General features: G+C 27.6%; 1 protein-coding gene across 1 annotated transcript; it reads right to left on the bottom strand.

Annotated features, from left to right (window-relative positions):
* Positions 1-330: 330 nt before the first annotated feature.
* LOC111291882 (uncharacterized) lies at positions 331-3941 on the bottom strand. Its single transcript, XM_022883997.2, has 5 exons — positions 3736-3941; positions 1168-1282; positions 980-1069; positions 787-885; positions 331-637 (listed from the first exon to the last, which is right to left on the bottom strand). The coding sequence occupies exons 1-5, from the start codon at positions 3801-3803 to the stop codon at positions 536-538; spliced, it is 474 nt and encodes a 157-aa protein (XP_022739732.1). The 5' UTR covers positions 3804-3941; the 3' UTR covers positions 331-535.
* Positions 3942-25417: the final 21476 nt, after the last annotated feature.

The raw sequence follows: 25417 nt of genomic DNA on the forward strand, positions 1-25417 counted from the left end.
TCAAAATGCATCTAAGTTGACCTAGGCTTGTCACATCCTAACAGAATACCAGCTGCAAGATCCCATACTTTAAACAACGATAGAGAACTGGAAGGAAAGTACTGTTCCCAATTCTCAGCTGACTCATGGCAAGTGATTCAGGGCTTTATCTAGCATCAAAAAGAAACAATGTCCTATGATAGATAACTAGCACAGTGCTTTTCAACTAAAACTAATTAGTTGCTTTCTATTCTGCTTCTCAACCATTTAAGGTTCTCAAAAATGTTTCCTCAATTATAATATCAAGCACCATGAATCCATGATAAAAAAAAAAAAAAAAATCCATGTAAGTAGGCAAAATAAAAGCAGCATATTTAAAAGCAAAATTTTCAAATTCTTTCTGAAAGTCAATTAAATAACCATGAACTTAACTTAGTACTTAACAGTACAAAACTGTCCAAGTATATGCCCTTTTTTTTCCCAATTCTTGAAGACACAAAGCCTTGAAACAACACCAAACAAGAAACTAGACCCTTGGTTTACCAGATGTTCCTCTTCAAACTGTTTTGGTTTTTGGAGCCTTTTTCTTGAGTTGTCTCCTGGGGATTGAGTTCTTCATGCCAATGAAGAAGAATAATGCCCCTAACAGTGCCAAGTTCTAAGAAGTAAAGGAAATCTAGTTAGAAATTTTCATCATCTACATCTAGAATTTGAAAAGAATCAACAACTGTACAATCAGAAGGAAGAAGTGGAAACAATAGTCAAACCTTACTCCTTATCGAAAAATAAATACCATCAACTACTAACCTGTGAGAACTTTGTGAAAAGTAGACCAAACTCTTTCTTTTCTGTGTCATAGTTGTAGAAGTCATACAATATAGGAGTAACAATGATCTGTTGCAGAACCTACAAGAGAAGAATAACATAACACTTTTATCAGTTGACTTAGTTGATAATTGAACTACTAACTCAAAATAACACATAAGACCATAAAACAAACCAGAAGATAAGCTCCGATAATGCTGCCAAAGATAAAAAAGATACCCCCAACACCCTTAAAGGCTACAGCAGCAGCAACTAGATACTTAATCTGTAAATAACAACTCCAAGAGTTACGACATTAGAAAAACCTGATATGAGCAGAAAATAAATAGTTTTATCTCAGTGGTGAAATATAGCAATTCTTACATCAAATTTTGGCACTTGCACCCCTGTATGATATGACATAGTCTTTGAGAAGACATTGAATTTTGGTTTCAGTGCCTTTGCTGCTGGGCCTCCATCAACACCAAATTCATTGAACCTATACACATGAAGACATAATGTAAGAGTAGCCACAAGCATGACAGAACTTAGCCTAGTTCAAAATTACAGAATCATATACTAAACCCAAGCTAGAAAACAGTACGGTCGTGACTGAAAAAGGAAGAAAAAACCCAAATCTACTGCTCTTTAATATATAGTCCCTCTGTTCCCAAAATTATTGTCCCATTTTTTTTATCAAACTATGTCAACTTTGACTATTATTTTTAATAAAATTTTAAATTTTAAAAATAAAATTTGTAAATTTTGAGTTTGAAAATTTTCAAAACTTATATTCTAAAATTTTAATTCAATATAATATTCTAAAAAACGAAGGTCAAAATTGAGTTGCTTTGACCAAAAAAGATCAATAAGAGAAAATTATTTTAGGATGAAGGGCATGTGTGTGTGTGTGTATAGTGTAAGTTTTGTAGGAAAAGATATATATGCCAACAAAAACTGTCCCTCAACACAATGATAATGTTAAAAGTTCAGCAAAAAATCAAATTATCGTTCTTTTGTGTAAATCTAATAAGAATTAAACAAATAAAGCAATACTAACAAATATCAAGTTCAACAAATAAATCATCACAAATCAAGCATATGAACACAAGCAATTTAATGTGAAAAACCTTTCCAAAATAAGGAGTAAAAACCATAAGGAACCAACAAAATCTCCACTATAAAAAATAACAAGAATACAAGTTCTATGTATCTAAAACTATAGGCATACAATCACAATACCTCTCAAGATTTAATAATCTTGGCAAATCAACAACTTTGCAAGAAAAATTCGCAAAATCTCACAAAATCTATAGGTAAGGAACTCTAAATCCAATCTCTATTGTTTAGTATGAAAACTATAAATCATGAACACATTGATAAAATTTCAACTCAATGGGACCACATATTGAACTTGATCCAATCTTTTGATCAAACCTTGTGATTTCATGTCTCTAATTTTAGCTAGAGAGAACTTGCATTCCCATTATTTTTTTATAGAGGAGATTTTATCGGTTGCCCATGAGTTTTACTCCTCACATTATGGAGGTTTTCCACATTAAATTTCTTGTGTCTACGTGTTAGATTTGTGGTGATTTATTTGTTGGGGTTGCATCTTGGAAATAAAAAAATGTGTTGCACTTTTTAAAACAGATGAAAAGTATATTGCAACAACTGAAGCATATAAGGAGTTATTATGGATGAAACAGTTCATGCAAGATCTCAATTTCAAGCAACAATGCTATTGATATTTTGTGACAATCAAAACTCAATTCACCTTGATAAGAATTCTACTTTTCATGCAAAATCAAAGCAAATTGATGACAGGTACCATTGGTTAAGAATTGCTCTCAATGACAACTAATTTGTAAGGGTGTGAACGAACCAAAACTCTACTATGTTTGTAATCTTTTCATTTAATTAATGATTTAAAATTTTAACAATAACTATATATGGATTTAACAAAACCAAAAAATATATTTCATGTTCTCATGTCAATACACAATTTTCGTGCAAAACACAACACAAATATACGAATTTCAATATTTTACATGACACAAATACACAAATCGCTAAGTCTAGTCTTAATTATGTATTGTGGTTCAAAATAAAAACAAACCTACTAACATGGCCACAACTAAGAATGTGTCAAGCAACAAAAATCCATACTCCCAACACAAATTTTGATTTGGTGAAAAGTGATCCGAACCTTGCTGTTTGAGCAAAGAATCATATACCAACCACTTGAACCAAATGCTCGAGTGCATTCTCCTAACGCTCTTTATTTCTTATTTCACAATATATTAATTGCCAGCTAACAACAACCATAATAAAATTTTATGGCATTCATGAGATCTATATAAGGTTAAATCTGATAAACATCATTTAGCATTTAATCACTAACATTTCTGCAATACAAAAAGAGAATTCAGTAAGCAGGTTACATATATTAAAAAAATTACCACAAGATTTAAGCATCTAAGCAATCCTAACACGCCACATCAGCAATGTAAATGTCAAATTTTACTGTTAATAACACCTTAAATATTGCAGTGATTCTTTTTAGTACTTGAAGCTAATACACGGTTCGCTAAAACTAAGATTCCATCACTCTAACAACAGGTCAAGCAGCTTTTGGCTAAATTGCAGTAATTCTTCCAACAAAGCTAGCAACTTTATTATAAATAAGATCTATTCACATAAAACGGATCATTTATCAATCCTTTTAAAAAATGGAAAAGGGAAAGGCATTAAATCATCATTAATCAAAGTTTTAAGTCTACTTTTAAAAGTTCACAAGAGCTCTGAGTTCTAAATCAGAATTAAGATCCAAACTATCCCTCTTCTCCTTACTTTTTTTTTTTTCTCGAGAACCAAATAGTCTCCATTAGAAAACCCAAAAAAATATTAAAAAGAAAAAGAAAAAAAGTGCAGATATGAAGTGCGACTTACTCTTGCCAAGCAGAGAGGATAAACACTGAAGCGAAAAGAACTCTTCCAACGAATGATACAAACGCCATTTTTTCCGATCAAAAACCTTAAAATTCTACGAAAATAAAATCTAAACAAAGCTGTTTTTGAAAAAGAACAAACTACTGTCTGAATACGAGACAAGACAGAGATAAAGGGCAGCAAGTAAGAAACTATCAGTCGGGAAATAACATACGCGCTCAAGTCTGAGTGTGTCTATAAACCTCGCGGAATGACAAAGGGGACACGTATGTTTCACCAATCAGATTAGTTGGTTTAAGACTTGGGCAGGGTGACGTGGGCGAGAGTAGAAAGCGAGTTGAGTTTTTTTGTTTGAGTATTTTCTGTTGGCTACGGAATTGACCTAGTAGTTTAATGTAATTTACGATCGTGGCCATCGTGATTTGTGTTTTAAAATTTTCCATTTTATCGGTCCTTTGGTTCATTTTTTGAAATTTGAATGTGAAAGTGGGATGTGTTGGTGCGCTAAGAAAGATTCGTTTTGGGAAAGGAAATGGAAATTACCAAATTAAAAATAAAGTCTATTTCTCGTTTAATTAGGTGAGATTTGAGAATAATTAATGTTTTAATGTTTGATTTGTGGTCGTCACTTGGTGGAATAATCTTTCCCTTTTATAAAGATAAAAAATTTAATCTAATTTATCATAAAAAGACTAAAATAATATTTTTAAAAAAATTTTAAAAATCTATCAATCACAACACACTTAAGTGACAACGAATTTAAGGCTTTATTCACAATCATCCCTTTCATTGCATTGTTATCACTTTTTGTCTTTAAAATTCATTGGACTTGAGTAAGCATGCGTACAAATAGTGTAAAGTTTAAACTTTATTCGAAACTTTAACATGAAGTTCAAATTAAATTTGATAAAGTTTTATTTTTTTAATTCATGTTTAATTTATGATAAAAATTAAATTATTTAAATTTATTCGATTAAGTTGAAACTTATTAAAATTATAAGTTCAATCATTATATTTTAACTCGAGTTTAAATTTAAATTAAAAAAAATAATTAAGTTTTTTTATGTAAATATAATGAGGATAAAATTGTAAATAAATTTACATAATATTTATATATAATACTAATAAACATTATAAATAAAAAAAGTTTGAATAAATTTGATAATCACTTAAATCGAATATTAAAATATTTAAATTTGACTTGTTCACTTGCTTAAGTTACTTGCACTATTCAAATCTAAGATTGACAATACATTAATATAGTTTAACTCAAATAATTTTTAAATTGAACTCAAATAACTCATAATTATTTAAATTTATTTATAATCCATTCACTTAGTGTGAATTGGAACTTTTAGATATTATTTCTCTTTTGAGCCTTTTTGTTAATGGATCCCTCAAGATTTTACTTTATTTTATTAACTTTATGGTAATCATTCCATCAATTATAAGTTGTCCAATATAATTATGTTTTAAACCATTATATCTTAACTTTTCATTATAAACTTAGTTGCAAGCCTTTGATAATATAACTTCCCTATCACAATGTATAAATATAAAAAGCATTAGCTTTGGCCATAAAAAAAAATCATAAAGTAAGGGGTTGTTTGAAATTGTTGTGAGTTTTATATTTTATATTTTATATTTTTAAAAATTTTGTTTTGTTTATTTTTTTCTATTAGCAGGGGTTCAAATCCAAAATTTGATAGCTTTGATAATCATCTTTTAATATTTTGTTATTAAAATTGATACTGTTCACTCACGGTTACCGTGCACCCATGTAGTAGCAGTGAATGAAATGTTTTTCAAAATATTGAAAACATTATTTTTTTTTCACTTCTATCAATTACTAAAATTTTGTTTTTAAAAAAAAAAAACAACCCACCAAACATAATTTTGTTTCCCATTTCCAAAAAAATGAAAATAAAAACATAAAACAAAAACTAAAACATCTCCAAACGACCCCTAAGTTTCTCATTCATTCTACTTTATTTGTTGATGCCAATGCAATAAATTTCAAAATTATTGTAAAATCCATTATGCATTCATTGTTTCTTAAATCTTCAACATACCATATCTCTAGGAGTATAAATAAGAGAGTTTTTAATGAATTATTTGTGAACATGTTCGATTTCTATTCGTTATATTTATTTATTAAACTTAACAAATAATTTGAATAATATTTTTACTTTTATTTATTAAATAAATCGAATATAAATAAAGACCTACTTGGTTCATTTATGTTTGCTAATAAACTCATTTAAGGTTCGTTTAAAATTTATTCGTTTATTGTTCAATAATAATAATAATAATATTATATTTTTATCCTTTATCCTAATACTATTTTAAGGTTTATTTGTGTTCATTTATGATTTGTTTATTTAATTTTTTTTGTTATAATTTATTTATTATTTATGAATATATTTATTTAATACTACAAACCATAAAAATACGTTCACTTTTTTTATGTTTAGTTCATTTACAGCCTTATGCATCCCACCAATCATAGATATATAAGCACTTGTGAATTAATAATTTTTCATGTTGGCTATTAAGCACTTGTCAATGAATAATTTTTCATGTTAGTTATCCAATTTGCATCATTGAATCCAAGGACGAAGCCAAAGGGCAAGCTGGGCCATGACTCCCAAACAAAATTTTATCCCTTTATTCTACAATGACAGGTCTCACCACATAAAGATTCACCACTATAAACAATACCTAGTCAATATTATTGAAATACCTTCAAAATATAATGAAAGAACGAATGATAATTGATTAAACATGATGTATCAATCAATATGAAAAACTAGTGATTAAGAAGTATTACAATAGTTTTGAAAAAGGCTTTGAACGCAAAAAAAAATCAATTTAAGACATGAAAAACGATAATATAAGGGATCTGAATGTTCATGCATGAGGATTCGAATTTATGTAAAAAATAAATTTGTTTCAATTTTACACTGTATCATTCAGATGCCTGACCAATGACATTCGAGTGACATGCCTGAAAAGTCCTTTGATATGATTTTATACTAAGACATTTTGAATATCTTTGGCCGGGCATTCAAATGCCATGATTGAAAGTGTTATAGAACAAAAATTACAAAGGGGATTCAAATGCTCTTGTTCAAAATTTACAGCTTTTGGCTATGAGTTCTATTTTTTTTATAAGATGTTCTTTCACTTATAAAAGCCTAAAAATGCCATTTATTTAAGTTTCAAAAGATATGAACTCAATGAAAAGATAAATCAGTTGAATAAAATTACAATTTTTGATCAAATTATCTATGAAATAGAGATATCAACAATTATTCAAAGAAATGAATGAAGAAAAACACTTAAAACTTTTTATATTTCTTCCCTTTTATTCTCAAATTAAGATCAAGTCACTTAGATTTTGTAGCAAACAATTGTGTATAAGAAAATATTTTCATCCTTCATTAAAGTATTTAGTGATTTAATTTCATTAATACAAAATATTATCAAACAAGCTTTCATTATATCTTAAAACTTTTCGATTCGGTTTTTTTACATATCATAATTGTTGGGAACAAAATAAACTTAAAGAAAACTTGACATTTGCAACTATTTCCTTCAACTTTCATTTCTTTATTTTATACCCACCACAACTCACCTAATTAACAACACAACAAAATAGACCTTTTCTAAAGTATAACAATCTTAATTCTCTAAAAAAAAATTCTTAATTTTCCAACTCCTTGAATACTAGAATAAAGAAAAAAAAAAGTAGCATTTCTAGACACTTTATCCTTTAATTAAGTTCAAACAGCTGCAAAAAAATTTAAAAATAATAAGATCCTTTTACTTTATAAAGTTTCCCTTTAAAAGATAGATATTACAAGTCCATTAATTAAGGTATTTCCAAAAATAATTGTAGCCGTAATTTAGTTGCCACTCCACATGCAATTGAATGGAGGGTTTTTGGAAACATTTAAAGAGGTGTTTGGCAAAAGGAACTGAAACTTTAAGAATCCCAGATCTCAACAAATAATAAAATAAAAAAAATTAAAGGAAAGTAATGAGAAAAAATAATTACCAAAAATCATTTAGAAATCTAAGTCAAATTCATGTAAAGGCAAAATGAACCATGTTTAGGCAGTGTTTCCACCTTTTTCAATCCCAATATTCAAGTTAAGTGTGCTCATGGCATTATTGACTTTAATTATTACTTTTTTCTTTTTATTCTGTATTTAATTTGCTTATTTTTTTTCTAAATTAATATTTAATTAATTGAAAATAAAAAACTATCAAACTTGTTTATAGAGTATAAAGCTGATTGGGAAAATAACAACTCACATAAATCAAACATGACAGATGATCAAAGGAGATCAGACCTTGTTTAAGATTGCTTGTTTCTCACTATAATTTATTTATTTATTTTTTTAATTGTTTCTCCCTATCAAGTTAGGTCAAAGTTGTCTATAAGAAATGGAGGAAGGCAATTAATGGGATGCTCATCTATAATCCAAATTGGCCAAACTAATCACTAAATAGAAGATTTTATTTTTATTTAATTCTTAGAATATGTTTTGTGAAATCTTGAGAAAGCATAAATTAAGGTTAAGCATGTATCACAATTGATTAGAAGAAATTTCAGACCAATAAAAAGATGATTGTGAGACGTTAAGAAGAAGGCTGAAAGTATGGGAATATAAGGAAGATCGGTGTTTTGATTCAAATATTTGATATTTATATGAATCAATTGAATTAAATTTTAAATTCACATTAATATATATTTTTTATTTAAAAAATGATAATGATGTGATTGTGTATCAATTATTGTACCAAAAGTTCAGATAATAAGAGATATTAATTAAATACGTATAATTTTTTTTATTTATGCAAATTATCAAAAGTTATAAATTTGCTACTGAAAAGGGTATTATTTTAAGAAAATATTAAAAAAAATCTATTAACACTTTTTTTGAAAAAATTAACACATTATTTTTAATTTCCCGAAACTGTTTTTCTCTTTTCATGAGTTTAGAATGGGCAAGTTGTGGTGGTATTTAAGACCATGTTTGTTTCAATGCAATTAATATAAGATATGAGCAATAATAAGGGAGCGTTGGTAAAGGTAGATGAATAATAAATTAAAATCATCAAATACCTAACCAAGCAAAATTATCAGTCTTAAATCGAAATTATTTGAAGCAAACCGTAAATATTTGCATGCAAATATTAAATAATTTTATTTATATTTGACTACAATTAATTGAAGGAAACTCCCCCGTAGATTCATACATAGAATCATAAAGGCTAAATGCTATTAATTCTTTGGTCCAATGTTCATTTTTGCTTCAAACTCTTGTTTTGTTCCAAATTAAGATCTTGACTTTTTGAGATAACATTTAAAGATAATTTTTGACGTTAAAATTATAGGTTTAGATGATATGGTATTTTATTTTCGAAGATTTTTCATAAAGATAGAACACTAATGGAGAAAAAAAATTATATCAATTAGACTAAATCTTATATGGTATAGAGTGTAATTTCTATAGATATCCTAATTGGTCCGAGCTCAAGCTCATTGGGTCGGGTTCAACAGAATCCGAGCCTAAGCTCATTGAGCCTAGTTCAACAAGATCCAAACCACCAAGCCCAATTGTTCATTTATTTATTTATTTATTTATTTTGAGTTTTATCTTTTAGGTTGATTTTCGAGTGATTTATCTATGTTTTTTTTCATTGAATGATAATAGATATAATAATCATGAAAAAGGGGGATAAAAGGAATATTTTACCGTAAACGAATTATAGTTGGACTTAATCTGTATTTTGGGATAAGTTTTAGGTGGATTCCTAATTAATCAGGAACTTTTCAATTTGGCATTATAAATACATGCAAGAAACATATCACAAGGACACACACAGAAAGACAAAAACGAAATCATAGAAACACAAAAATTAGAAAGGCAGATCACATAGCAACATATTAGGTAGAAAACACACAGAAAGCAAAAATCAAAGCAAAGAAACACTCAAAAAGGCATTCAAAAATTCATAGGAAAATTTTTGGGCTAAAAAAAGAAAAATTTTGGAAATTTTCTAAAAAAATTTCAGTTTTCGATGAATTTTTCGACAAGTTTTTCTACGCTGATTGAATTTTCTTGCAAGCATCCTAGAATTCAGTTGAGATTTTGGCACCGGTTGAATTTTTTGGTGATCATCCAACTAGCCAACCCAGATTTTGACGACTAATTTTAGAATTCGACGAAGATTCAATTGGAGTTCATCCTATTCTAGAAAGAGAAAGAGAGAAAAGAAAAGGAAGAAAGAGCGGGGAAGGAAAAGTCTGAGGAAAAGGCTAGAATTTGGCCTTTTATCGCCTCATCAAAACGATGCCATTTTGGTATTTAAGAAGATCCAGGATCATCACATTTTTTGTTCGGGCTACCCGACCCGTAGCGCGACCCACTTTTGACCCACGTACCAACAGATCCCTTGAGCCTAGCTGAGCCGTCAAGCCATGTCCCTTGAGTCACTTTTTGTGCTTGGAGCCGAGCCGAGTCAAATCCTCCAGTTGAGCCGTTTCGATTTTTTGTATTTATTTATTTATTTATGTGTTTGTTTATTTTTAGGAGTATTTTTGCATGATTAAATTTTTTAAAAAATTAAAAATTAAAAATTAAAAAAAATAAAAATAAAATATTTTTTTAGAATAAATAATAATTGTCCAATTATTGAATTTTTAAAAATTTCAAATGATAAATTTTTATAGAATTCTTAGGTCAAAAATTTTGTCTAAATTTATTCCAAATTGTGGAATAATTTAGATAAAATTTTAATAACAATAATTAATTTTATTCTCAAACAAAAAAAATAAAAAATAATTTTTTTTTTGCTAAAAATATTTGATAATTATCCAATGATGAAATTCTTAGAAATTTCAAATGGTAAATTTTCTAAGAAATCTTTAGGTGAAAAATTTCTTTAAATTTGTTCCAAATGGTGGAAGAATTTAAACGAAATTTTTTAAAAAAAAAACTGTCATATTATTTTTCTTTCAAAAAAAAGATTTCTAAATACGCCCAAATAGTGAAAAATTTAGAAATTTCAAAAAAAAATATTTCTAAATTAACCCAAATTGTGAAAAATTTAGAAATTCAATAATAAATAAATAAATAAATAAAGAGAATTTCTAAATAGGCTCAAATAGTAAAAAATTTAGAAATTCAAAAGAGAAGATATTTCTAATTTGGCCTAAATAGTGAAATAATTAGAAATATTTTCAAAAAAATGATGACTAAAAATCTTTCTGACAGCAGAGCCTATTAAAGAAATCAAATGCGATTCTTGAATACTTTTAAGGTAAAAAAATATCTTTTAAAAGTTATACCAGATTAATGGAGAATCTTATAAATTATTTTCAATATTTAACATAAAAATTTGAAACCATTAGACTCAAAGCCCTAGGATAAATTTAAAATAAAATGGTATCATCCTTCAAATGGGCATGTAGAGGTGCTATAACCTTCCCTATATGTAATCAAACTCCTAAACCTTGTTCTGGTTAGTAGACTTGAACTTATTTTTTTAGGGACCCTTAGTCAGGCTTAAGAGCTCCTTAAGAGGATATATTCTTTAGGTGACCAATCACACCTAGTTAAAAAAAGATTGGTGATGACTCCAATTGTTAAGTCTAGCTATAGATTTACGAATTTATATGTTATGACAGTTTGACGACTCTACTGGAGAAAGCCATAGAGAGTCAAGCCATAAACTTTACATTTATCATATTCCTCAGTCTAATAGTTTTAAATTGAAATAATTCGTGTTATCTATTTACTAACGTTTTTGTCATTTATTTTTAAGGCACAAAACCTAGATGTTCTTTCACACACACTATCACATGCATTTACATTACATAAGCTCTATACTCGGGCTCCATCCCTCTTAGGAGAGAGAAAATACCTACATTCTTGTGAGATGATAATCTCTGCAATAACAAGTGAAATACTCTCACTCAAATTGAATCATTTTCGCTGGTAGCCTGTAATGGGTAAGGATCAAATTGCCTTACTAGTTTGTAATATATGATGATATAAAGAATAATTTGAGAACCTTTACTAGTCAAAATCACCTAACACTGCATATAGTTCACCTTTAAGAGGCCAGCCCTTAGGATAAAGCCATTTCTACCTGGTGATAGGTGTAACCCGAAGTTAGAACACAAGAAGGAACGATTTGTGATCTAACCATTTTGTTTATATGACTTTGTGCATTTGCATTATCATGTCATGCATCATTTTCATTGTCATATATAACATTGTGCATCTGCATCTTTCTCATATTAGATTTCATCCATGAAAATGTACATTTCATTCATGCATCAACATACCAAACATCATACATAGCATATCACTTCTAATCATAATTATGGTATTCAAGGTTCAAGGATAGCTTCACCAACCAAGAGTTTCATACAATCAACTCACCAGTAAAACACAAGAGCTTGAGCTAGACAAATGGAACAAGAAATTTTTAATCATCTCGAAAGGATAAAAAAAACTTAAGAGAAGCTAGAAGGGGAGTTAAATAAGATTTTGAAGGCTTTGAACAAGTTAAACAAGAGAAAAAGTATAAAAAAAGTACTAGCCAATAAGACCATTCATCACAAGAGGTAGATGACCCACTATACCTTTATAGTTTTGGGCCACATCAAGCTTAACCTACATAAGGTCTACCATCATAGTAGTTCACCTATCTTGTAGGGTACACATACCCTATAATATCATTAGTTTCAAATCTTGGATAGTATTAGAGTTATGTAAATCTTGTCTTTACCGAGAAGGCAGTAGAACTAATACCAATCGTTAACTTGAATGATCTAAAAAAGAAAGAAAAGCTGAGGCCTAAGGAGAAGGAAACTTTAGAAGCCTCAAAAGTTGAACAAAAGATAAACTTGTTAGAGGAAAAGTTGTGAGCAATGGAAAGAGTTGGTTTTTATGGTTCAGTGGATGCTTCTAGGCTCTATTTAGTCCCAGATATGGTTATTCCTCTAAAATTCAAGGTTTTAAAGTTTGAAAAGTATGATGGTATAAAATACCTAAAGATTCACATTACCATGTATTGTAAAAAAATAGTCGCCCATGCTAATAATGAAAAACTGTTAATACATGTGTTCCAAGGTAGCCTTAGAGGCTTTACTGCTAAGTGGTATATCCATCTGAACAAAACTGGCATTCATTCTTAGAATGATATGACCCATGACTTCATTAATCAGTATCGACATATAATAGATTTAGCTCTTGATCGTCTTTCTTTGCAAAATATGAAAAAAAAATGACTGAATCATTCAAGGAATATGCCTGGAGGTAGAGAGACATAGCTTCTCATGTATAGCCTCCTTTAACTAAGAAAGAGATCACAATATTGTTTGTCAGCACATTGAAGTCTCCCTATTATAAAAAAATGATAGAGAATGCAACAAAAAATTTTATTAATATGGTGATCTCAAGCGAAAATCAGTGAAAATGTCATTAAAAATGACAATTTGAAAAAAGGAAAACCAAGAAAACGTTAAAAAAGAAAGAAACTGAAGCTTAAATCGTAAGCTTTGGCAAATAGTTTTGGAGTTATCAACCTTATCCACCATAAGGTTACTCCCCATACTATCTTGCTATGAATAATATCTCATCTTACCCATATCAGCCAGTTCCACAGCTATTTTATCCATCTATATACCAGCCTACTTTCAGCCCTTAAGCTCTTATATACAACCTTAATATTTAATCACTTGCAAGACTCCAAATTCATCTTGCTAGCCCAACAAGTGATTTATGAAAGCAATGAACTACTCGAGAAAAACTCATATTTGACCAAATTTTATGACTTATATAGAGTTATATCAAGAGCTCTATAATAACCACTATTTTAGAATTGTTGATCATTCCACTGAAAATTACACTATTCTAAAGCATAAGGTGCAATGGTTGATCAAAGATAGAATGATAAATTTTGATCAAAGAGGAGCAACAACACTTAATGTTAGTGGCAATTCATTGCTTAATCACAATATCAATACTTTAAGTAAGAATCAAGAACATGTTGATCTAAAAAAGCCTAGAGAGCTATAATGAATCAAAGAGCTAGATGTTAGGAAAGATCTTTCACCTGATATCATGGGGCATAATTTTGAAAAGGAAAAAGACGTTAAAGCTGGTTGAATGTTGCTTTCTTTCAAAGTAATGTTAAGATTTCTTTTATGCAATAGGATGTCATTTGTTATCATTTTAATAAAAGATAAGTTAATGCATTTCATTATATTTTCTCTTTCATTCAACCATTGTTCCATGCTTTGTTACCTTTCATAACTTTTCATTCTCATTTTTCATATGATGAATGTTTAGACAATGATAACGATAATTCTGAGATTTAATTTTGAGAACTTATTCAAATTGATTCGAAGAAACTATTTTAGCAAAAAAAACCAGCTACTAATAGATGTGGAATAGATATGTCTTGAAGATATGCAATCTTTTATAAAGATCCATGAGCTTATTTTTGTTCAATAGATAATCTTCAAAGAAAGCATTCACATTTGAGATGAAAATGACCATTGTTCCTTTACCATTCAAAAAATCATTCATTGTTACCCCTTTGAGCTTATTATGATTTTTTTTTAAAGAATCCTAATCAAGGATCACTCTCTATACTAGGGGATAATTTTTGAAAAAGAAAAGAGGTAAAAAATCGTAAAAGATCTCGAAAAAAAGTAAAAAAAAAAGTGAAAAGAAAAATGAATGCCACACATGATTTGGGGTAAAGTAATGAAAATCTTTTTGTGAGAAATGAAATGAATGGAAGAAGAAAAAATAGTGAAATGATGTAGAGTGGGCAAAATGCCAAGTTGCATCAGATGATTAGAAATGATCATTTGATTTTGAAACCTTTGAAACACTTGCTTTGAGCCTATTTTAACTGTTTCTTTCACGACCCATAACCATAGTCTTTATTACAATCTTTAAAAGTCCATTTAGATCAAATGTGAGTGCTAAAATTGAATGATCATATATTAGACTAAGGTATACTCATGATGGAATAATGGAACCATGCTATATTGCTCTAGAGATTGATGGGTGAAAGATATCACTAATGATGAAAAAAAAGAAAAAACATAAAGATAAAAAAATATAAAAATGGAAAAATAAAAAATGAAAAAAATGAAAAAATGAAAAAAAATGAGGAAAAATGAAAAAGAGAGAAAATGATGACTCAAATTAAAAATTCGAAAGGGCAATTTGGGTAAAAAAATTTCTGAGTTGAGAGTTGGATAAATAGTTCACATGAAGAAAGGTCAAAGACATTTAAATATCCCTTAAAGCTGGGACAAAGTTCAATGAGCTCAAAAATGATCTCAAAAGTCAATGGAATGAGTTTTTAAAAAAGAATTCAGGATTAATGTTAAGAATTGCCTGAGTATTCATTGTTTGGATATTGTTACTCAATTTGTTCAATACCATTCCCAAGGACATGCTTTGAATTTGGTCATTTGCCTAATTATTTTTGTACCAGACTCACTCTTCATTACCTTTCCCTCAATTCATCTTGTGCTCTCTTATTATTGCATTCCCAAAATAAATAAATAAAATCTGATTATATTATAATTGTCAAAAATTAAAATAATGATGAATGAATGATAATATACATAAAAAATTCTTGCATTCTTTTGAAAAAAAATCTAGGATGATAGGGAGCAAAAAAATAAATAGTGCAAAAACTTGAAAAGATGATTTGAAATGACACATGATGTGGTCAAATGATGAATGTGATGATAGATTGGTCAATAAATAAAGAAAGGGTAAACATTTAGAAAGAAGATGATCAAAAGATGAATATGGTAATGGATTAATCGACATAACTTGTGAGTTGTGGTCAAATGATGAAAATAATGTAGATCGAAGGATTAAATTTGTTCTAAAATAGTTATTGCTGAGAAACCTATGATTGGTGACCAAATGATAGAGGATGAAATTTGTTCTGAAATGGTTAATGTTGAGAAGCCTAAGATTAATGACCAAGTGATAAAGAACGAAATTGTTCTGAAATGGTTAGTGCTGAGAAACCTATGATTGGTGACCAAGTGACCTATGATTGGTGACCAAGTGATAGAAGACAAAATTCATTCTGAAATAGCTAATGCTAAAAAGCTTAAAATGGTAGAGTCTTGAGATCCATGTTACCACATTAGAATTTCATGACATTGACATCCGCATTACATGTATTGCATTTGCATCGTTGTTTAGGGAATATTTAAAATTTTGGTTTGGCCATGTACCTACATTATGTAGCAAACATTTGATTCATTGTTGAAAACATGACATTTTTAGTATTACCAAAATCTAGATTGTTGCATTTGCACCATTAAGAAATCATTTGCATCATTAATCATGACATTTATTACATACAAAATTTTGACTTTGGTAAAAGTTTGAAAGTCATCTAGAAAAGAAATTTTGAATCTTTGGATGAAATCTTTTAATATAAAATTATGAATCTTCAAATGAGAATATTTGAGTTTTCATATAAGAATCTTCAAGTTTCAAATGAGAATCTTTGAAATGAGAAACCCTAAAATTTATCGAATGTGAGCCTTTGAACTCGAATGAGAAGCTTTGAACTTTTTGATGTGAAACCCTAAAATTTATCGAATGTAAGCTTTTGAACTCGAATGAGAAGCTTTGAACTTTTGGATGTGAATCTCCAAAATTCGAATGAGAGTCTTGCAATTTACAAATACGAATCTTGAGATCTTGCAAATTTGAATTCTTGTGAAACTAAAATTTTAAGAATCAAATTTTAGTGAATTCTTGTGAAGCTAAAAGGTTCTTGCGAATTTAAACCTTTGAATTTCGAACTCAAATTATGAATTTTTAAGTTTCCATCAGACCTAATCTAACTCTTCTGGACATGATTATCAATGAGCCTTTTATTTTTCAAAGTTATTGTGTCTCTAATTAGAGGAGCCTTTTATTTTTCAAAGTTGTTGTGCCTCTGATTAGAGGAGCTTTTTATTTTTCAAAATTATTGTGCATTTGATTAGAGAAGCTTTTTACTTTTCAAAGTTATTGAGCCTATGTTTAGAGGAGCTTTTTATTTTTTAAGTCATTGAGCCTCTGTTTAGGGGAGCTTTATTTATTTTTTTGAAATCATTGAGCTTCTGCTTAGAGGAGCCTAATTTTATTTTTCAAAATTGTTGAGTCTCTATTTAGAGGAAGTCTGAATGCGTTAAAAATAAAAAAAAGCAACAAAAAAATAAAAAAAATGTGTTGAGTATTGATTAGGTGTTTACGTCTTTGCACAATTTCTGTTACATAGGAAATGCCAAAAAAGGACAGTTGTAGACACTTTAATTGGTCCGGGCCTAACCTCATTGGGCTTGGTTCAATAGGATCTGAGCCTAAGCCCATTGGGCCTAGCTCAACGAGATCCAAACCACCAAGCCTAATTGTTCATTTATTTATTTATTTATTTTGGGTTTTATCTTTTAAGCTAATTTTTGGGTGATTTATTTGTGTTTTTTTCATTAAGTGATAATAGGTATAATAATCATGAAAAAGGGGGATAAAAAGAATATTCTACTGTAAATAAATTGTAGTTAGACTTAATCTGTATTTTAGGATAAGTTTTAAGTGGATTCTTGATTAATCATGAACTCTTCAGCTTGGCCCTATAAATACTCGTAGGAAACAGATTATAAGGACACATAAAAAGATAGAAACGGAATCACAAAAACACAAAGATCAAATGGGCAAATCACACAGCAACATATTAGATAGAAAACACATAGAAGGCATAAATCAAGGCAAAGAAATACTTTAAAAGGCATTCAAAAATTCGTAGGAAATTTTTTGGGCTAAAAAATTTTTTTAAAAAAATTTCTAGTTTTTAGTAAATTTTTTGATGAGTTTTTTGACATGGGTTGAATTTTTTGACAAGCATCCTAGAATCTGGTTAAGATTTTGGCATTGATTGAATTTTTTAGTGATCGTTTAGCAATCCAACCTAGATTTAGGTGACTATTTCCAGAATCTGACAAAGATTCAATCGAAGTTCTTCCGGTTCTAAAGAGAGAGGGAGAGAAAAGAAAAGGGAGAGAGAGAGCGGGGAAGGAGAAGTCTGAGGAAAAAGCTTAAATTTAACCATTTATAGCTTTACCAAAACAACGTCGTTTTGGCATTTAAGAAAACCTGGGATCCATGTGTTTTTCATTTGGATGACCCAACCCGTAGTGTGACTCGCGTTTGACTCGCGTATCAGCCAATCCCTTAAGTCGAGCCACCAAGCCGCGTCCCCTGAGCCTCTTTTTGCGCCTGGAGCTGAGCCGAGCCGAATTTTCCAACCAAGCCATTTTGATTTTTTTATATTTTTTATTTATTTTATTTATTTTTTGATTTATGCATTTTTTTATTTTTAGGAGTATTTTTGTATGATTAAATTTTTAAAAAAAATAAAAAAAAATAAAAAAAAATATATTTTAAGAATAAATAATAATTGGCCAATGATGAAATTTTTAGATTTTTTAAAAATTTCAAACGATAAATTTCTATAAAATTTTTATGTGAGAAATTTTGTTTAAATTTGTCTCAAATGGTGGAATAATTTAGATAAAATTTCAATAACAATAATTAATATTTATCCTCAAACAAAAAAAAAGAGAAAAAATTAAATTTTTTGGTTGAAAATATTTTATAATTATCCAATGATGAGATTTTTAGAAAATTTAAATGGTAAATTTTCTAAGAAATCTCTAGGTAAGAAATTTCTTTAAATTTGTCTCAATTGGTGAAAGAATTTAAACGAAATTTCAATAAAAAAAATTGTCATATTATTTTTCTTCCAAAAAAAAAAGAAAAAAGATTTTTAAATAGGCCCAAATGGTGAAAAATTTTAAAATTCTAAAAAAGAAAATATTTTTTAAATTGACCCAAATGGTGAAAAATTTAGAAATCCAATAAAATAAATTAATAAATAAAATTTCTAAATAGGTCAAATGATGAAAAATTTAGAAATTCAAAAGAGAAGATATTTCTAATTTGGTCCAAATTGTTGAATAATTAAAAATATTTTCAATAAATAAAAAAATGATAACTAAAAATCTTCCCGATGATAGAGACTCTTCAAGAAATCAAATGCGATTCTTGAATACTTTTAAGGTAAAAAAATATTTTTTAAGAATTCTACCAAATTAATGGAGAATCTTATAAATTATTTTCAATATTTAACATAAAAATTTGAAACCATTAGACTCAAGACCCTAAGATAAATTTAAAATAAAATGGTAGGTGCTATAACTTTTCTCATATAAACTCTCAAACTCTGTTCTGGTTAGCAGACCCGAACCTATTCTTTTAGAAATCCTTAGTCAAGCTTAAGAGCTCCTTAAGAAGATAGATTCTTTAGATGACTAATCACACCTAATTAAAAAAAATTGACGGCGTCTCCATTTATTAAGTCTAACTATAGATTTACAGATTTATGTGTTATGACAATTTCTACCAAATACATGAAGAAGTTTGTTGGAGAGATAATCCTCTTGAAGACTAGCAATTACTTATCAAGGGCTAGGATTATCAGATTATGTTTAAACTCAAAGTATTTGAATATGTAAGTATATATAAAAAGTTTACTCTTTTTTGAAAATGATAAAACTCAGTGTTAAGATCAAATTTTCGTTATATTATGAATGTTGAACTTTTCATTATACTTTAATTTTATTGAATTTTGCAATTATATTTTTGATTTTATTAATTTTTGAAATTTATCACTTGCATTAATGAAATATAAAAAACCAATTAACGAAATAAATAAACTAAAGGAATGAATAGTATATAGTTAGATAAATCCATCATCATATTAGATCAAATTCATACATGATGAGATTTAAAAACCTCATCCTTATATATATATATATATATATATATATATATATTTATATTTACATATATCTATATATATATATATAAAAAAACCTCTTCCTATCATTAAATTAAAGTCTCATTAAAAAAATCTCTCAAAAAAAGTCTCATTAAAAAAAAAAAAAATTTTAATTTGATAACAAAACATATACTTTTAAATTTTCATGATATATATCTATAACAATATTTTAAAGTTAACCTTAAATGTGAGATTCTTCAATTTTAAAGACACCTAATGTAAGACATAAAAATGATTAAACAGATAATTAAGGTATAAAATAAATTGTTTGGACTGATTTGGAAAAAGAACTTTTGCTAATTTGTTGGACACATGGCAATCAATATTTTTTAATTTTGTTTTTTTTTTTGTTTTACTTATTTTTTATTTACATACACATTTAAAATTTTTATTAGGAATATATTTTAATCAATTTGCAACACGAAAAAACTAAAAATATGTGTTAGACAAATAAATTTATAATTTTTATAATTATATTTATTTATTTGTATCATGTAAATTAAAAAATAGAAATAAATGAAAAATTTTTTAATGATGAAATTAAAAGAAAATTGCAAGTGGCGTTTGAAATTCCTAGGTGATGATTTTTTTGTAGAATCTTACTAAAAGTATTTGAAAGATTTTGGAAGTATTCAATAAAAATATTTTATTTATTTTTTAATAAAATATTTAATAAAAATAGAGGTTTGTAAAATAAAAATAAAAATAAAATTTTTTTCATAAAATTTTAAATTAATCTAATAATGGAGCATCTTCAAGAAAATGAATAGATTTTATTGAATACTCTTGAAGTAAAGAAATTTCTCAAAATTCTATCAAAATATTAGAGAAAATTTAAAATTTTTTAAATTTTTTAAATAATGAAATTTAATTAAGAATAAAAGGTCATTGACATAAGACATTTTTAGAATAATATAAGATTAATTGATATCGTCTTTAGATGGATGTTGTGAGGATACTAATACTTTTTTCATACATAGATTAAATAATAACATAAAATAAAAGTATACAGTAAAAGTTGTTCCCAAGTGAGGATAACTCTTAATTTGTCAAATATTATTGGTTGATTAAAAAAGTTTAATAAATTATTGGGTTTAGCATGTTATAATGTATTGGGTTTTAATTGGATCAGGACATAATGAGTTGAGCTTCAATTGGATTCGAAAAAAAAAAGCACTGTTTGTCTTATGTTGGATTAGAATTGGATGTGTTTTTTTTTTTATAAGTTTTAAGCTTTTATCATTTATCATCTACAATAGAATAAAATTATAAAAATAAAATAATAATGATAAATATAAATATAGATATAAATACAAAAAGATATAAACATAAAAAGTAAAAAAAAATTAAGTTACATTTTCTTTTTTCTTTCTTTTGCTTTAAATATTTTTATAAAAAATTTATAATCTAAAAAAATTAAAAACTAATACATTTTGATCAAATAATTAATAAAAAAAAACAAAATTAATAATATAACAAAAAATATAATTGTAATATATAAAATATTATATAATTTTATTTTATTTTATATTATTTTACATTAAAGTAATTAGGTCAAATTATATCAAAGGTCTATGTACTTTATGAAAATATAGAATTTAGTCCATATACTATAATTTATACAATTTAATTTTCGTACTATTTTGATTTAATAAGTTTAGTCCAATAACTAACTCTATTAATTTTTTATCATTAAAAATGATGATGTGATCGTTAACTTTACTGATATGACATTGATTTTGTTGATGTAGTATTTATTTATTGACATGGTAATTGAGATTGATTAAATCAGTTGTTAAATTATGCAAATGATCTTTGTACTCATATAAAATTTGAAATTTAGTCTCTCTAATACAAAAAATATTTTGAATTTTTTAGAAATTTTTTAATTTTTTAAAAATTTTAAATTTTAAAAATTGCCACAATATTCTCTCATAATATTTTATTACAATTTTCATATATTGTCACTAAATCTATCACAATTTTTTGTCACTTATGTGAAATATTGTTACAAGTTATGTCACTATTTCTTGTTACATTCCTTCATAAAATATAAATCTACTATTAATTTTATTACACTTTTCTATCACAATTATAGTATATTCTGGCTATATGGAAAAATCTTACACAAATCTATTAAAAATGTATCACAAATTTGTTAATATATGATACAAATCTATCACTATCTAATTTTAATAAAGCTATTATTTTTTGTTAATTTATTAAATAAATTATAATTATAATTACATCCATCAAACAATGTTTTATTTATTTAAATTAAACCCTATTTAAATGATTTTTTATAATTAAATCTATGTTCAATATTCTAAATACATTAAAGTAATTTACTAAACTTAATCTATTGATTTTAAAATTAACCTTATTATTTAATTTACATAATTATCTAGATAAGTTTTCTTTTGTGAAGATTTAAAAAATTAAAAGTTCTCATTATGATATACGGTATTGATGTTTTGGTTTATTGAATAAATAATTTGCTCTTTTCGTTTTGTTAGAATTCAAAGTTCGTAAGAATTTAAGTTTGAATCTTTTATTTTGTTTAGTTGGATAAAATTATCATTTCATTCATGGTTTATTTTAGATTCATTTCAAATGTAACTCTCGAGCCACAAGGGTTAGGAACAAACGTAGGTGAAGAGCATAGGGTTATAGAACTCATAGATCCTACAACTAAGAGTTGGAAAGAGAAGCAATATACAACACTTTCAATAAGGCTAAGAAGGATACTATATGTGTAATGCCCATAAGCAAAATGGGCACACTGGATGTTCAAGTGTGGCACTTTGATAATAAAGGGTTTTACACAGTAATAGTGGATATAAGTTATTATGCTCGAAAGAGGAGAATGATAGGATTGATTACAACCCAAAAGAGAATAGTAGTCGAAGTGCATGGAAAAAGATATGGAGTGCAGCTATACTAAACAAGATCAAAGTCCTGATTTGGCATGACCACCATGGTATCCTATCGACCATGCAAAAACCTCAAAAAATGAGGCCTCAACGTTGATTAAAACTTGCTTTAGGTGTGAGGAGGAAGATGATGTTAGGCCAAAAAGCCCCAATCTAATTACATTAGCGGAAGTGAAATCAAATAATCAATCAATCAATTAAATAATCGCATAAGAGATAACAATTTAACGTGGTTTGATCCAATCAACCTACGTCCATGGATGGGAAACAAGATCCACTAATTGTAGAGAATTACAAACATAAAAATCAAACCATCAACCTCATTCAATAATAATACTTATAAAACACTCTCAATCTCCTCTAATTCTATGAAGTATTCTTAACACAAACAAACATAAACTTTTGTACACCCTTTCAACACAAATAAAGACATATCCATATGTACCCTATAGAGATTTCATTTATTTATAACCATACAAACTTACCTATTAAGAATCTCTCTCTTTTTAAAATTCTTCTTTTGCAAGTCAAACTTACCTATTAAGAATCCCTTTCCTTTTAGAATTTTTCTTCTACAAGTTTTCTTGTCCATCAAGTAATATCTAACAAATCTCAAACAAATCTCTTATAGAATTTGAGTCATTATTCCTAACAATTTTCACCTTGACTCAAATTTCATCAATTATTTATCTTCATGCTAAACATGCTTGGCTCCATCTGCAATAGAAGTCTCACAATCATCTTTTTTTGTGTGTCTTTACGCTTCATGTAAATTGATTTTTAAAACACAAACTCAAACTTTTTCCTTGAATCGATCTCCTTTAAGCTTGTCTCTTCTCATGTCTTGAACCATGCTTTGATATCACTTGCTAGGCCAAAAGATCCTAATCTAATCACATCAATCAATTAAATAATCACATAAAAGACAACAATTTAACATAGTTCGATCCAATCAACCTATATCTACGGATGAGAAACAAAATCTACTAGTTGTAGAGAATTATAAACATACAAATCAAACCATCAACCTCACTCAACAATCAATACTCATAAAACACTCTAAATCTCCTTTAGTTCTATAGAGAATTCTCAATCAAAACAAACACAAACTCTTGTGCACCATTTCAATAAAAACAAACACATACCCATATGTAAACATTTATTATACCTATGTAGACCATTTCAATCTCCTCTAGTCTACTCTTATGCACCATACAAATATACACACCTATAAGACATAAATCTCCAATAGTCTTATGAGGTGTTTATCCCATAAAATCTTACAACTCTTTTGCATCTTTTTCTCATATCTAATCCTGCAGATATTTCACATATTTATAATCATATAAACTTACCTATTAGGAATCTTTCTCCTTTTAGAATTCTTATTCTGTAAGTCTTCTTGTCCATCAAGTAATATCTAACAAATCTCAAACAAATCTCTTATGAGATTTGAGTCATTATTCCTAATAGATGAATTGGTCATTCATGCTATAAAGAATTGCCCAAAGGTGAATGGAGTTTGGAGACAGATATGGTTCGAAACAAACATAGAGAATAACCCGATTAAGGCTGATGAATGGATCAAGCAAACATGATCACACAAGTAAAAATGCAGATTTTTATGATCGCTATGTGGGCTATATGGAGTGAACGAAACAGAGTCCTAATTGGAGAAAGTGAGAGAAGTCTGCAGGAAATGGAGCGGTTTATCAGAAAGAACGTTGCAGAGTACAAGGCGGGCCAGGCACAGCCTCTTATACTGGATACAATTGCACAAAGTGGGAACCACCAGGCTCAGATCCGGTTAAAGGGGACTGTAGCCGGAGCTGCTTCTGTAAAGTCGATGGATGCTAAGGATCCATTTCAAGTGGAAGCATGGGCAGCAATAGAAGTATTAACGTTTTCACTGGATATGGGATTTACAAAGGTGCTTCTGGAGGGAGACAACATAACAGTTGTGACGAAGTTGCAGTCAAAGGAGGACCCAGTCCTATCACCTATTAATATTATAATAGAAGGCAGATATAAGTTTTCTTTGTTCAGGGAAAGGAATGTATTGCATGTTTTGAAACAAGGGAATATGGTGGCTTGTAATTTAGCAAAATATGGGCCACAAATCACTGACGATAAGTTTTGGGTTGAAGGCCACCCAGTTTTCGTGAACTGTGTTTACAAAAGGAGTGTATTTCAAATCAATTAATTAAGCTGGTTATTCTATTAAAAAATCGATATGTTAATTTAATTTATTAATATTATAATTGATTAATATAAATAATAATTTTATTAATATGATATTATTAATAATTAATTATATATAATAAAAATTAATATACTTTTGAAAATATTTTTTTATTAGAGCGATTAAATTTTAAATTTTATGTGATTGTAAAAATTAAATTTCAAATTTTTATGAATATAAAATTATTTATATAATTTAAAAATTAATTTTTTCTGTTCAATTTGATAAGTTAACAAGTCAACATTACGGTTAACAAAATCAATGATCATGTCAGTAAAACACGTTAATATTTTTAATAATTAAAAATTAACTACGATAATAAAATCAATAATCACATCATTAAATCAAATAATTATGTTAATATTTTTAATAATAAAAATTAATAAAATTAATGATTAAATTAAAATTATGAAATAAAAATAATATAAAAACTAAACTTTGATAAAATATAATACATAAACTAAATTTAAAATATTCATAAAGTATAAATACTTCCAGCATAATTTGATCAAATAATTAATCTACTTCAGCTTATTGGAACTAA

Source organism: Durio zibethinus, chromosome 16, assembly GCF_047325235.1.
Source record: "Durio zibethinus cultivar Kanyao isolate XHJ-2024 chromosome 16, ASM4732523v1, whole genome shotgun sequence".
Taxonomy (NCBI): Eukaryota; Viridiplantae; Streptophyta; class Magnoliopsida; order Malvales; family Malvaceae; genus Durio; species Durio zibethinus.

Excerpts from the sequence above, each read along its gene's own strand:
- LOC111291882 (XM_022883997.2), bottom strand. The coding sequence starts at position 3,803 with ATGGCGTTTGTATCATTCGTTGGAAGAGTTCTTTTCGCTTCAGTGTTT. Across the intron at positions 1,070-1,167 it reads TGCAAGTGCCAAAATTTGAT|ATTAAGTATCTAGTTGCTGC; the intron begins GTAAGAATTGCT and ends TGTTATTTACAG. Across the intron at positions 886-979 it reads TTATCGGAGCTTATCTTCTG|GTTCTGCAACAGATCATTGT; the intron begins GTTTGTTTTATG and ends CTTCTCTTGTAG.